This window comes from Peromyscus californicus, unplaced genomic scaffold (assembly GCF_007827085.1).
Source record: "Peromyscus californicus insignis strain IS unplaced genomic scaffold, ASM782708v3 Scaffold_11__1_contigs__length_118956290, whole genome shotgun sequence".
In the NCBI taxonomy this organism is placed as follows: Eukaryota; Metazoa; Chordata; class Mammalia; order Rodentia; family Cricetidae; genus Peromyscus; species Peromyscus californicus.
This window is the reverse complement of record NW_026294402.1, coordinates 102,325,103-102,339,532: the sequence shown is the minus strand read 5'-3', so window position 1 is coordinate 102,339,532 and position 14,430 is coordinate 102,325,103. Positions and strand designations below refer to the sequence as shown.

At 55.6% G+C, this 14,430-nt stretch overlaps 1 protein-coding gene across 4 annotated transcripts; it reads left to right on the top strand.

The window, feature by feature from the left end:
* The first annotated feature begins 511 nt into the window (after window positions 1-511).
* On the top strand, window positions 512-14,335 carry Sema3b (semaphorin 3B). Of its 4 annotated transcripts, none has more exons than XM_052720141.1 (20): window positions 512-1,098; window positions 1,166-4,633; window positions 4,729-4,910; window positions 6,430-6,616; window positions 7,393-7,550; window positions 7,708-7,770; window positions 8,184-8,303; window positions 8,401-8,494; window positions 8,681-8,800; window positions 9,573-9,718; window positions 9,816-9,927; window positions 10,038-10,107; window positions 10,192-10,336; window positions 10,649-10,868; window positions 12,121-12,212; window positions 12,294-12,335; window positions 12,538-12,695; window positions 12,793-12,848; window positions 12,936-13,075; window positions 13,512-14,335. In XM_052720141.1, exons 4-20 carry the CDS (start codon window positions 6,508-6,510, stop codon window positions 13,914-13,916), a joined length of 2,250 nt encoding a protein of 749 aa, XP_052576101.1. In that variant the 5' UTR covers window positions 512-1,098; window positions 1,166-4,633; window positions 4,729-4,910; window positions 6,430-6,507; the 3' UTR covers window positions 13,917-14,335. The 4 variants fall into 4 exon arrangements, with proteins under 4 accessions (XP_052576101.1, XP_052576096.1, XP_052576105.1 ...); XM_052720136.1 differs by having other exon boundaries at window positions 512-1,285; window positions 4,253-4,633; XM_052720145.1 differs by lacking the exon at window positions 4,729-4,910 and having other exon boundaries at window positions 512-4,633.
* Window positions 14,336-14,430: the final 95 nt, after the last annotated feature.

Below are 14,430 nucleotides of genomic sequence, written 5' to 3'. Positions count from 1 at the left end.
GGGCATGTGTACAGCTGTGTTACAGCAAGTGTATGCATGTCTGCCAGACAGTCAGCCTCAGTCACACAGTGGCAGGTATCAGGGTTCAAGGGAGACAGAGGTGGAGACCATGGTTCCTTCTATCTTCTTGTCTTAACTTCTCACTTTTGTATGATTTATTTTTGATTTCATCTGCATTTATGTCTGTAGGAGAGTGTCAAATCACTTCGAGCTGGATTACAGACAGTTGGGAGCTGCCATGTGGGTGCTGGGAATTGAACCGGGGTCCTCTGGAAGAGCGGCCAGTGTTCTTAACTGCTGAGCCATCTCTCCAGTTCCCCTCCTCCCTTTTTTTTTTGTAGAGTCTTGTTTTTTTTGAGACAGGGTTTCTCTGTGTATCCCTGACTGTCCTGGAACTTGCTCTGTAGACCAGGCTGGCCTGGAACTCAGAGATTCACCTGCCTCCTGAGTGCTGGGATTAAAGGCATGCACCACCACCTCTGTGCTAATTTCTTACTCTTTTTTTTTTTTTTTTGGTTTTTCGAGACAGGGTTTCCCTGTGTAGCTTTGCGCCTTTCCTGGAACTCGCTTTGGAGACCAGGCTGGCCTCGAACTCACAGAGATCCGCCTGGCTCTGCCTCCCGAGTGCTGGGATTAAAGGCGTGCGCCACCACCGCCCGGCTAATTTCTTACTCTTAATGGAGATGCAGCCTTGCAGGTAATCTTGGTTCGGAGAAAAATCATAGTTTGGCATCCTCTCCCATCTCTGCTTTCTGATCTCGTTAGGTAGGGTTGGGGGAAAGTCAATTTTGGGAGGCCTGGAGCAGAGTGAAAGGCGGACCTGACATGTATCTTCTCTATTAATTCCTGAGCCGCATGGTGACCCAGGAGGCCCAGGAAAGTGGGAAGGTTTTCTACAGGCATGCTCTCTCCTGCATCTCTCTCTGTTGGGCATCTCCAGAGTTGTAGGGTCCCAGTGATGATGGTCCCTGCTGCTGCCCCCACAGTAGAGAACCCAGGACCTGGTCCCGAGGTTGAAATGGTACGACAGGAATCTTCCACAGAGGAAGAACGGGGAGAGCTGAGGCGGCTGGTGGATCGTGAAGAAGAGTCCAGCAGGTATCACTGAAGGGGTCAGGGCACGGCCCAGGTAACATTTTGGCAACCAAAGCTCTATGCGTTCCAGAAATGGGGCCACTGGAGCCCTGGAAGAATGGCAAGACTGAGCTAGGGATGTGTGTGGACCCAGGCCAGGAGTCACAGTCCCTACAAGCTCCTGCAAACCAAGTCGGGATGCAGAAGCAAGGTACTACGAAGGTTGACCCTGGGGACCCAGCCAGGGGCAGGAGGCGGGGAGGGTCTTGTCCTATCTCCAGCAAGACCTATGAGAGGATTCCTAGGAGGGGTGGTCTTGGGTACTGCTAGGGGTGGATTGGGGACTTTTGAGAACTCTGATGAATTCCCAGGAGAGGGAGGGAGGGAGGCTCTGATGAAGCCCTGGGCATAGTAATTTGAGGATGGAGAAAGTGGTTTCGCAGGTGGGAAGCAGGAGAGATGTGTGGAAGAGAAGTTGAGCCTGAGACTGGGATGGTAGCCATGACAGGGAAGGCTCCCTCAAGGTCCTCAGAAGATGCCCAGACCTGCTGCTCTGGCAATAATAGCTCATACCAGCTGTTCCTCTAGCATGCTCCCAACCTGCTTCACCCAGTGGCTACAGTGACGGCAGTGAGGAGGAGGAGGGTGAGCTATGAGGTTCAGTCTCCAGCTCGGGACACTCAGAGTACTGATGAGCTGCAGAGTACTGATGAGCTGCAGAGTACTGATGAGCTGCAGAGTCTGAACTCAGTCCTGTCTCTTCCTGCACTACTAAAGAGTTCACAGTGGTGACGCACGCCTTTAATCCCAGCACTTGAGAGGCAGAGGCAGGCGGCCAATCTCTGAGTTCGAAGCCAGCCTGGTCTACAGAGGGAGTTCCAGGACAGCCAGGGTTACACAGAGAAACCCTGTCTTGGGGGAAAAAAGAAAAGAAACAAAAAGCCGGTCCCTAAACAGGCTCTGGAGATTCTCCCCCAGCAACTTTAACTCCTACCAGAGCATTCAGAGCACACTCCCCAAATCAGGGCTTCCAGGGAGGCTCTCTATAGCCAGCTTAGGGAATGAAGTATTTATGTAAATGTCGTTTATGCAAATATCTGATGATAAGTACAGAGTGTCCTACAGTCTACATTTGCAGCGTTCGTGGTATAGCCCCTCCCTCAAAGGCTGTCGAGAACGAGGCCCCACCCCCTCTCCCCTTGCTTCCCCACCCCACTCTGCTGGGCAATGAAGAAAACAGGAGTGAGTGTGGAACTGTGATGTGGCTGGTTGAGGGAGGGGGGACTCCCCATCCCAGAGGGGCTGACCTCAGCCTGGGAGGAATGTGCACGAGGGAGGGAAGGAGGGAAGGCGGGGAGGAGCCAGGAGGGGGAGGGCCACAGCTAACGGCCCAAAGCTCCTGATGGCCCCTCCTGTCCCCCTCCACCTCAGCTCTGACATGGCCCACTGAAGGGAAAGGAAGGAGGGAGGAAGTGGTCTTTCCAGAAGGTGGGCTGGGGGTCTCCTGAACCATAGGGACTAGACTTGGGGTTTGTGGGTGGGAAATGTCCTGTCAGTCCCCCGACTTTTTCCCAGGAGATCTGCTTGGGGGCAGGTGTTATACTGTCTGGGAAGCTAGGCTTCAGGAGGCTCTTCACGACTGTGCCTTACCACCTTCTGGCACCAAGCTTCCGTCCTCATGGTCGCATGACCTAGGGCCCACGTGGCCAATGGGGGAAGGTTGTAACGTGGAGCCACCAGCCTTGATGGCAAAAGCAGGTGTGGCTGGGGAGCCTGAGACCCCACCCAGCCCAGGGCACTGGCATGTGCTCCACCACCTTCATCAGATGGTGTCCTGCAGCAGCCTCACCGCAGGGCGGTGCGAGCAGGGTGCAAAGGGGTCAATGGTGAGGGGGGTGGGAGGCAAGCTCTGTGACTTGGTGCAACAATCCAGTTATTTCCAAAAGGAAAAGCCAACGCCTTGGCACGCTGTGCCACTGATGGGCAGTTCACAGGAAGAACCCAGGCAGACCTGTACTCGTGGATGTCCCGAGGCAGGGGTGCACGCAAGACCCCAGCTGCCTCTCTGGATTTCAGACCCAGACCAAGACTGCCTTATTGCAGAGTCTTGTGGAGTCTGAGTGACACCTAGATACTGATACCTGAAGTGCTGCCTCTAAGGGACACCTCCACCCCACCAGCCTGACATGTTGACACCCGGAACTAGGGAGCAGAAAAGAGATTTTGTGTAGAACCTGCTGCCCATCCCTTCCTCTTCAAGGGAGGCGACATCTCTGCCGGAGCGGGTCACCTCGCTTGAGTAGGCCAGAGATGGCTCTTCCCCTTGAGCTGGGGACTGAGTCTCCGGTTGGCAGAAAGATGATGGGTTCTGGGGCTGTCTCCCAGGATGAATAACTGGGCTGGCCCAGGAAATCTGAGAGATTGGGCCCCTGGGCCTGGAGAGCTGGAGTCAGTCTGGGCAGACTGGGGACGTAGCAGGGGTGGGTAGAGGCCTCAAAGGCACTTGCTGATCTTGGCTGCTGGGTGGAAAATTGTAAACAGCCAAGAATGTTGTTTGCTTGCATGAGGCCAGAGGAGGCTGCCCAGGCCCTTGGGGAGCGGCAGGCAGCCCAGGAGCAGGCCAGGACCTCATCCTAGAAGCCTCAAGCTCCTCTAGGCTCCCTTCTGAACACCTCGTTTCTCCTGCTGCCGCTCGACAGCAGGCCAGGAACACTGGGTCCTGAGGCAAGGCCTTGGAGTAGACTCCGGAAAGATACGTCTCCCCTTATCTCTGTCTGTGCCCCCTTATCTCTGACTGGATGGCACCCGGGCAGTTTGTAGCAAAACTGCATAGTGGAAGTGCCCCAGAACCTGTGGTATACAACCGAGGCTGGAGACCTTCTGACTGCTGAGGCCTTGGGGAGACTGAGGCGATACCCAGACCTTTAAAGTACTCCTAAGAATGCAGACAGAGGTGCTTGGCTACAGGACAGGACCCAGGCACCTCCCCACATGGGCACCCAAGCCTGTCCTGTCTGAAGCCATCTGCCTTACACCTGGCCCAGTACTTGAGGAGCAGAGGTAGGAAAGGCAGGAGCTGAGGGCCATCCTCGACTACACAGTGAGCTGGAAGCCAACCCAGTCTACATGAGACCCTGCCATCAAACAAACAAAAATAACCCTACAAAACCTCCCTCAGGTACCTGGCCCTGGGCTCGGGTGGGCATGGCAGTCTTCCCAGCTTGGAGGAGAAGCTGGAGTCCATAGTTATCCACCTCCCTGCAGTCGGCCCTAGCTCCAGCCTAGCTGGGCCGTCAGGATGGGCCCACACTCTCGGCAGAAGTGAGATTTTCTGCATCTGCCCCCCCACACCCCCCCTTTTTTTCCTGCCTGGCTGTCATCGCAGCCACTGTGGGCCAGACAGCTGAAGTTTTAAGACGTCCAGTTGGTAAGGAAGCCTCAGGGCCTGGGGCCCAGAAGAGGGAGGAGAGTGCCTTCCCTGACCTCTGACCCACCTATCCCAGCCAGCTCCTGGGAACTGAGGCTGCTATCCAGTCATCCTTCAGCTGTGGAGGAACAGGTGAGGACGGGGTGGCCTAGCTAGCGCTGTTCCTATTCCTTCTGTCAGGGAAGGTCTCTGCTGTTTCTACCTGCTTTGCCTTAACTGATTGCCAGGTTTCTGGGACAACCATCTGGGCCATCTGGGGCACCCTTCACCTTGAGACCCAGCAGGAAAGGGCCACCTCTACCTGCCCAACCCTTGCTCCCATTCCACTCATGCGGGGCCACCGTCTCCAGCCAGTCCCAGCTGCCTGTGCCGGTCACCCGATCCACCCTGTAGCCCTGCAAACTTTATGGTATTCTGGGCGGTGGCTGCCTGGTGGGGGCGGGGGCTTCTACTTAAAGGAGCCGTCAGAGGGTGCCCTGTGGGCCCTAGCCTGCTCCCCTTCTCCAGGAAAGAGGGGTTAAGGTGGGAGACCCCCTTTGCAGAGTTCTTGGAGGACTGTGGGAAGGCAGCCCATGTCAGCCTCAAAGACTTCTAGAACCTGAGAAGAGGCAGAGGCAAGTGCTAGCAAATGGAAGGAGAGAGCTGGGGAAAGGTCTAGAAGCTGGGGGTGGGGGTAGAGAATGGAGGGAGGAGGGGTCTGTGACCTTGACCCCTGTGCCCAGCCTGTCCTGCCTGCTCCTGTAAAAGAGGATGGCCATGGCAGCCAGAACCGGGCTCCACCTGAGTGTGACAGGCAAGGAGTCTGGTTCAGTGGAGGGGCTCAAAGACTGGGAAACTTAAGACCCAGAATTGGAAGTGACTTTGAGGGCAAATCGTTGCTCTACCTGGAGCTTCAGGTGAGCCAGAGAGGTCACCTCACCCTGTCCACATTCCTCTCTTGGGTCTCAAGCCTGATCTTAGTCTCTGCCTGCCCAGCTCCTTCCCCCTCAGGCTGCAGAGAGGAAGCAATGGGTCCCAGAGCTCGGCCTGCTGAGTTAGGCCTGGGTCTGCCTGGGGGTCCTGGGAAGAACGTGTTCTGTATGTATGTTAGAGTCAAAGGGAGTGACTGATGCTGCTCTTGTATCCCCTTGCATGTCCACTCTGCATGCACACACATCAGCCCATGCACAGACATGACTCATGTACCAAACAGGCATATTTTATGCTGGTACACACTGAACAGATTTACACACACAGTGCCAACATGTGTGTATGCACATTTGCACACCCCGCTTATATCTACATAGATGGGACATGTGTTTGCTCGTAGACATTTATACATATACACATGTACACGCTGTTCATATATGCATGTTCACAAAGGGACCCTCAGAAACATATTCATATCCCAAGGCACCCACAACCTTGGCTCAGTCCCGAAAGTGCCTCTGCGTTTCCCTCCCTGTCTGTGGGTACACAGCCACCTCCAGAGGCCTCGTCCCCTGTCATCCTCCCGACATCAGCTGTTTTCCTCATTGCACTCGGTGCCCTCTGAAATGACCACAGGATCTGACTCCTTGCTGGCCCTTTGCCCTTTACTGCCTGGGGACCTTGTCCATGTCGTCAGTGTCCTCGTCCCTGCCCCAGGCTGGCATGAAGTGGGTGCAGAGTGTTTGTGAATTAATGTTTGTGAGTATGTGTAGAGGAGGGGAGGTTACCGAGGAGGGTGACGTGGTGGGGCGGGTGCCTGCCAATGCAGGGTGACCCTGAGGGTGTGCCCGGTGTGGGTGTGTCTCTGATTGTGGCCAGGCGGGGCACCCTTGGTGGAGAGGAAACAGTATGCGACCCCCCAGCCTCTTCCCCTAGGGGCTGTAATCTGATCCCCTGGGACTCCCCCATGCCCTCCCGCCCTTACCCTCTCTGCCTGGCTGCCGGCTCTTCTCTTCCAGATCCTGGGGCAGAGTCCAGGGCAGCTGAAGGCTCCTCCACACACGCCTGCTGAACCCTGAGCGCCCTGAGCTGCCGGCATGGGGCGGGCTGAGGCCGCGGCCATGATCCCAGGCCTGGTCCTTCTCTGGGCAGCGGGGCTGGGGGATGCTGCCCCTAACCTTCCACGCCTTCGGCTCTCCTTTCAAGGTAGGTGCACCTAGCAGATGGAGGGCCGGCTTGCGGTGAACAGGAAAAGGGCCCAGTATGGAAAGACTTGCTGGTACCAGTACGTGCATGCCCATCACCAGACACTGGTTGGGTTGGGGGCATTCTTAGGCCATCTCCAGTTAACCCTGTCCTAACCTCAGCCCCCAACCTCTCTGCCTACATTCTCCTCATGCTTTCCCAAGGAGGACCCCTACGGTCTCCATGGCAACAGACCTTGTCTCTGTCTCATCTCCCATCCCAAGGCCAGCCATGCCTCTTGGTAGGGAAGTCAAGGTTCTGGGGCCATCAGAGCCCCTTTCTTAGTGTACCCCTCGCAGAGAGGGGTGGTCCCGGGGCAGGGGCACTTGGTGGCCAACTGCTGAATCCAAGCCGGCAGTAGGGTGACTGGAAGGGACACTCAGCCTGACTTTTTAGGGATGGGATTCTGTCTTGTTCGTTCCTACTTGCTCCTACCTTTTCCTAGAACCTGGACTCCATGAGCCTGGCCTCCCAGCCTGGCAGTCTGCTTGTCTGTACACGTTTTCCTAAATCTGTTTTCTCCTTTCTGGGGGCTGTACCACCCACCCTGTGACTCTCTGTACACGCACCTGGGTGGGCCAGTCTTCATATGCGTAAGCTGCTCACATGCATGTAAGTGTACAGGTGTGTGGCTTGGGTCACACAAATAACCTTGGTCTGTAGACAGACAACCAGGCAGGACCTTGAGGACAGTCCTGTCATGACAGGTAAATACTCCATGGTATCTCTCCCTGCAGAGTTGCAGGCCCGGCATGGTGTCCGAACTTTCAGGCTGGAGCGGACCTGCTGTTATGAAGCCTTGCTGGTGGATGAGGAGCGTGGACGCCTGTTTGTGGGTGCTGAGAACCATGTGGCTTCCCTCAGCCTGGATAACATCAGCAAGCGAGCCAAGAAGGTGCCAGGGACCCCTAACCTCCCCCAACTTAAGTGCCTGCCCCAGGAAAACGCCTTAGAACCCTACTCCCGACTGTCTAGACCCTGAACTCCAGAGAAACCCAAAGGGGTGGGCAACTGAATGGGAAACTCACCCCTAACCTGTGTTCCCTCCCCAGCTGGCCTGGCCGGCCCCCGTGGAATGGCGAGAAGAGTGTAACTGGGCAGGGAAGGACATTGGTGTGAGTGTGGGCTACTCCAAGAGGCGCATGCGGAGGAGGGTGGGGGGGCCCCTTCATCCCAGGGCTGAGAGAGAGGCTAGCCTGTTCTGGCTGGGGTAAGGGCAGGGAGGTCAAGGCGGATGAGGTCTGGAGGTGGTGAGTCAGGGTGGTTCTTCTTGGGGGCCTCTGAGTCATGGGGGGGGTGTTGCTGTGCATAGCTCCACTTCCTCATGTAGCCACCCTGTGAAGATAGGCAGGACTTGTCACGAAGGACACTCAAGTCCCTGTGGCCCATGCTAGTGCTTCCCTGGGCTAATGCAGAAGAGAGGAAGGGGTGGGGTACCCCCAGTGAACTGCAGCTCCTTAGGGCTGCCTCCCTGGGGAAAGCCTGACTGCCGGCCCCCACCCCCATCCCACCCCCGCCTGCCTACCAGACGGAGTGCATGAACTTCGTGAAGCTGGTGCACGTCTATAACCACACACACTTGCTGGCCTGTGGCACAGGGGCCTTCCACCCAACCTGTGCATTTGTGGAGGTGGGCCACCGCCTGGAGGTAAGACCAGGACTGGACAGAGGGAGGCAGGGAGCACGAGGAAGCAGGGAGCACGGAGAAGGACCTGGCATTAACAGCTAGCTCCCCCACCTCCCAGGAACCCATGCTCAGACTGGACCCGAAGAAGCTTGAAGATGGCAAGGGAAAGAGTCCTTACGACCCGAGGCATCGGGCTGCCTCCGTGCTGGTGGGTGAGTCCAAAGGCCGGCACCCAACACAACCCTAGAACCCACTGGAAATTCTAGAACTTCACATGTCCCGAGGGCACCCCCTCAGATGCACTATAGTCTTGACTCCCTGAGCACCCCCAGAGCTCTCTAGGCACTTTTACTCTGAGAGTTCACAGCTGGCTGAGCACCCCCTTACCCTGTCTGCAGGGGAAGAACTGTATTCAGGGGTGGCAGCGGACCTCATGGGCCGAGACTTTACCATCTTTCGCAGCCTGGGCCAGAATCCTAGTCTCCGAACAGAACCCCATGATTCCCGCTGGCTCAATGGTGAGAAGCTGGTGGGGACCCTGGGCGGGAACTGCCATCCTCCAACAAGGAAGGCACCACACAATGAGGAGAGCAATGGGTAGAGTGGAGACTCCCCAAGTAGCTACCATAATCAGGCCCTGTGCCAGGGTCCCAGAGACAGGCAGGCATCTTCGAGCCCATGGATCTCAGAATAAATACATGATGAGACAAATTCCAGCGGCCGTGACGCCGATGAAGGAGTCGAGGAGGGAAAAGGAGTTTGGGTTGAGGAAGGGGAGCTGCTTGCTGGAGGAGGTATGAGTTGCTAACAGCTTCCAGAACACAAGAAAACCAGCCAACAGAATTGGAAGAGCATTCCAGGTAAGGGGAGTGACTAGTGCAAAGGCCCTGAGGCCAGAGTCAGCAGAGAAACAGACTCATGGAACTAGTATTGATCGGAAACCTAGACTCTCAAGGGCTGGAGTCCTTTACTATGGGACGGCAGGAACTGAAGGAGGAACAGGGAGTGTTGGTTTGCTAGGGAGGAAGATTTATGAATGAAGGTGAAAACAGATACTCATTGCCCTCTTCCTGGCAAATGTAAGGCAGCGTGGCCTGGTCAGAAGCCCTGTAAAGGGGAGAGTGGCAGCCTGCTCGTGCTTGTAGCTGTGGTCTCTACTGCCCCCTCGTGGCTGCTTCTTGCCTTGCAGCTGCTGATCATAAGGGTAGGTCTTGGAGTTGCAGGAGTCTGCAGATAAATGTTGGGGCTAGAACTAGGACCCGCTGACACCATGCCTCCTGTTTTGTCTAGAACCCAAGTTTGTCAAGGTCTTTTGGATCCCAGAGAGCGAGAACCCCGACGACGATAAAATCTATTTCTTCTTCCGTGAGTCGGCAGTGGAGGCAGCACCAGCAACGGGGCGCATGACTGTGTCCCGGGTTGGTCAGATCTGCAGGGTAAGGAGACGCTGGGCCATTCGCTCTCTGGCTACCTTTGCCCCTGCCCCTTTGCCCGCTGTGGTCTTGTCCTCATCCCTTCTGATCTTGTGAGCAGAATGACCTGGGGGGCCAGCGCAGCTTGGTCAACAAATGGACCACATTTCTGAAGGCGCGCCTTGTATGCTCAGTACCTGGAGTCGAGGGTGACACCCATTTTGACCAACTTCGTGAGTGTCTTGAACGAGGGATGGCACCAGGGGAGGAGTCAAGGGGGGTGCAGAATCCAGGAGCCTGGGGTGCGTGTGTACTGCCCTGCCAACCTTTCCTTTCCCTGCAGAGGACGTGTTTCTTCTGTCTTCCCGGGACCGCCAAACGCCGCTTCTCTATGCGGTCTTCTCCACCTCCAGGTGAGGGGCAGGAAGTAGAGGTTCCCTTGGGCCGTCAGTTTGGCTGGCTGGGGCTCCTCACTTTGCGCTCTTCATTGCCCGCAGTGGCATCTTCCAGGGCTCTGCCGTGTGCGTGTACAGCATGAATGATGTGCGCCGAGTCTTCTTGGGACCCTTCGCTCACAAGGAGGGGCCTACGCATCAGTGGGTGTCCTACCAGGGTCGCGTCCCCTACCCACGGCCCGGCATGGTGCGTTGCTAGGGACTGCTTGCAACAATCAGCTTCAAAGTCTCAAGGGTAGAGAACTTGACTTTGGCCTGGGGGTTTTGTTGGGGGGTCTGATTCCTTCCTTTTGGTATGGGTGGGGAAATCTCACCATTGTAAGACAGAACTGCAGAGTGAGACCGCGTGCCCCCTCAGCCTAAGGCTCCCCAGGGAAAGGCTCAAATACTCAGGACGCCTGTCCCTGTCCACCTTTCATGTTCCCGGAGGCTTTGAATGGAGGGGCTGGCCACAAAACCCCTGTGTCTATCTCTGCTTGACCTGCTTTGCCTTCTCCAGTGCCCCAGCAAGACCTTTGGCACCTTCAGTTCCACCAAGGACTTCCCAGATGACGTTATCCAGTTTGCTCGGAACCACCCTCTCATGTACAACTCAGTCCTGCCCGTGGGGGGGCGCCCTCTCTTCCTCCAAGTGGGAGCTGGGTACACCTTCACCCAAATCGCTGCAGACCGTGTAGCAGCTGCTGACGGACACTACGATGTTCTCTTCATTGGTACAGGTCAGGGTCTCGTCACAATAGCCAGTAGGACATAGAGCCCCCTGTAGAAGTAACTGTCTTATTAAATAAGACAGAGCCAATACAGAGATGAAAGCCAAGAGGTCAGAGCAATAGCTAGGAGCTAAAAGCTTTACCCTTCCTGTTGCTGTTGTCCTACCTCTCTGAAAGAGAGCTACTTCCTGTGTCTGTCTTTTTTTATAGAGTTTTTATTCTGCCTTCTCATTGGTTGTAAACCCAACCACATGACCTCCTAGTCACTGCCCATCTGTACAGACCTCTAGGTCTTCTATGGTTGGTATTGAGATTAAAGGCGTGTGTCTCCAATGCTGGCTGTATCCTTGAACACACAGAGATCTACCTAGCTCTGCCTACCAAGTGCTGGGATTAAAGGCGTGCACCACCACCGCCCAGTTTCTGCTATGGCTTGCTAATAGCTCTGACCCCTGGGCAACTTTATTTATTAACATACAAGTCACATTTCAGTACAAATAAAATATCACCATAGCCCCCTCCAGGTTCCTTGGCCTACAGGCAGAAGTTGGGCCTGGTTAGTCTAATATCTACATCCTGTCTGGGCTATGGTCTCACTCTATGGAGGCTGCCCTAGTTGGTCTAACCTACAATTTTCACTTTTTCATGACCTTACCATGATGAAGGTGGAGACTGCGCTTGTTCATGTGCATGTAGTTGTTTGTGCTTTTGCTTTTAGGCCAACAAACAGCGCCCAAATCATGACACGGAGACTTATTAGTTTTGAGTGCTCGGCCTAGCTCTTTTTCTTGTTTGTTTTTTCTTTGGTTTTTTTTTTTGAGACAGGGTTTCCTCTGTGTAGTTTTTGGTGCCTGTCCTGGATCTCGCTCTGTAGACCAGGCTGGCCTCTAACTCACAGAGATTTACCTGCCTCTGCCTCCTGAGTGCTGGGATAAAAGGCGTGCACCAGCCCCACCTACCCCTCTCTTGCCTAGCTATTGGCCATTTAGCTCTTTATTAGACCAATCAGGTGCCTTAGGCAGGCAAGGTGAAACAGCAACACGTCTTTACATAATTAAACAAATGCAACACATCTTTAGATCATTAACAAAGGCAGCAGAAACAAGTGTAACACACCTTAACACAGTTAAAGTAATATTCCCCAGCATAAACAAATGTAACCCATCTTTGCCCAGTTAAATTAATATTCTCCAACACACAGGTGGGCGGGCCCTTGGCTCGTCAGGGAGAAGCAAGTCCCGCCCTCTTCTTATTTCTACAGATGTGGGCACAGTGCTGAAAGTGATCTCAGTCCCCAAGGGCAGCCGACCTCACTCTGAGGGACTTCTCCTGGAAGAGCTGCAGGCGTTTGAGGTGAGGCTTCATCCCAGTCACCCTGGGACACGTCACCCCGATCCACTAAGTGCTGATCCCTATGTCCCGCCTCTCTTTCAGGACTCTGCCACCATCACCAGCATGCAGATCTCCTCTAAAAGGGTGAGTAACTGAACTTGTGACACCAGGACCCTCACTGTCTTTCTTCTCCTTGGTTTTCACAGCCCAGAGTTCAGGTGTAAGCTTCTGCTTTGCTAGACAATGAGACCTCAGTGTTCCCATCTGTCAAGTGGGGAAAAGTCTATCTGACCGAAGGGAGCCAGGTAAGGGCTGCCCTCAGACTGGAGACTCTTGTGCCCTCTAGCATCAGCTCTACGTAGCATCACCGAGTGGCGTGGCCCAGATTGCCTTGCATCGCTGCACGGCCCTAGGCCGCGCCTGCGCAGAATGCTGCCTGGCCCGCGATCCTTACTGTGCTTGGGATGGATCAGCCTGCACACGCTTCCAGCCTACTGCCAAGAGGTGGGCTGGCTTGGGGTCTGGATCTGGCCACTGGGAAGGAGTCTCTTGTTGCTCCTCCACCTTCCGAGAAGGACTCAGTTTTTAATGTCTCCCTCAGGCGGTTCCGGAGGCAAGACATTAGGAATGGTGACCCCAGCACCCTGTGCTCTGGGGGTGAGTACTCCATCAGCAGATACCCTCAGGCCTTGAAATTGCCACACCCAGCCCTACCTTGTCTGAATTTTACCCCCTTGTCTTAAGACTCCTCTCACCCTGCGCTGCTGGAGCGGAAGGTCTTAGGCGTGGAGAGTGGCAGCGCCTTTCTGGAGTGTGAGCCACGCTCGCTACAAGCGCATGTGGAGTGGACCTTCCATCGTGCAGGGGAGGTGGCTCACACCCAGGTGTGTCTCCCTCCACCCTTCCTAACCAGGCCCATCTAAGAGAAGCCATGCCCTGCCTAAGGAGGCCTGTGGCCTGTACCCTCATACAAGTCCAGTTCAATGAGGCCCTGCACAGCCAGACTCCTTACCATAGGTCCCATCCGGTTCAGCCCTGGGCTGAACGCCACAGCCCAGTGATGCCCCCGCTGTGTCCAACTAGACTCCTGACCCATCCTCTACCATCTGGAGGGAGAGGATCCTCAACCCACCCACGCATTGAGGTTTCTAGTCTACCTCATCTCCCATTCAAGTGACCCCTCACCCAGATCGAATCTTCATCCGAAGGCTACCAAACCTGTGCACCTAGCCTTTAAGTGAGTACCTGCCACCACCTATTTTCCTTGTCCAGCTCTGGCTCCCAGTGACCCTTTGCTCCTGTGCCTGTGCTCACACGCAGGTGCTGGCTGAGGAGCGGGTTGAGCGTACAGCGCGGGGGCTGTTGCTGCGTGGTCTGCGGCGCCAGGACTCTGGCGTGTACCTGTGCGTCGCGGTTGAACAAGGATTTTCACAGCCACTGCGGCGCCTGGTGCTGCACGTGCTGAGCGCGGTCCAGGCCGAACGACTGGCACGGGCTGAGGAAGCGGCAGCCCCTGCACCACCAGGCCCTAAACTCTGGTACCGAGACTTTCTGCAGCTGGTGGAGCCGGGCGGCGGTGGAGGGGCAAACTCCCTGCGAATGTGCCGCCCGCAGCCCGGGCCCCACTCTGTGGCCGCAGAATCACGTCGGAAGGGTCGCAACAGGCGAATGCATGCCTCTGAGCTGCGTGCTGAGCGTGGGCCACGTAGCGCAGCACACTGGTGACTGGGCTGTCCCCACACTGGGGACCAGGCTGGACATGACATTCAGAAGAGGGGGCAGGCAGACGCCAGGAAGACTGAGGCACACTGAGGTCCTTGGGGCCAGTAGGACACCTAACTCATATATAGGCCCTGGCCAAAGGGTAACCGAGCCAGCTTATTTATTAACAAGATAACCCGCGAATGTAGCCTCAGCAGAGTGGTCCAGGCCCAATTCAGGATCTAGCCTGGAGGGAGGGGACAGAGACGTGGGGCTCCAGAGTAGAGCAGGGCCAGAGAACTGTCTTGGGTGCCTGCCCTGGGGGAAGCATTCTTTCTTGGGCAGGGAGCAGAAAGCTGTGAAACAGATTAGGTTGTTGGGTTCCGGGTGAGGCAGGCCAACTGTACTAAAGTAATGCAATAAACACATTATCAGCTGACGTTGGAATGGCCCCAGCAGATAACAGGTAGTTCTTGACCTTGCTGGGAGTCTGGGGCATTGTCCTAGCAGTCTTAAGTCCTGAATTTTTCTCATCCAA

What these genes read in the sequence shown, in the direction of transcription:
- Sema3b (XM_052720141.1), top strand. Translation starts at nt 6,508, where the DNA reads ATGGGGCGGGCTGAGGCCGCGGCCATGATCCCAGGCCTGGTCCTTCTC. An exon ending in GGGTTGGTCAGATCTGCAGG is followed by an intron (nt 9,719 to 9,815) that starts GTAAGGAGACGC and finishes TCTTGTGAGCAG; the next exon opens with AATGACCTGGGGGGCCAGCG. An exon ending in GCGGTCTTCTCCACCTCCAG is followed by an intron (nt 10,108 to 10,191) that starts GTGAGGGGCAGG and finishes CATTGCCCGCAG; the next exon opens with TGGCATCTTCCAGGGCTCTG.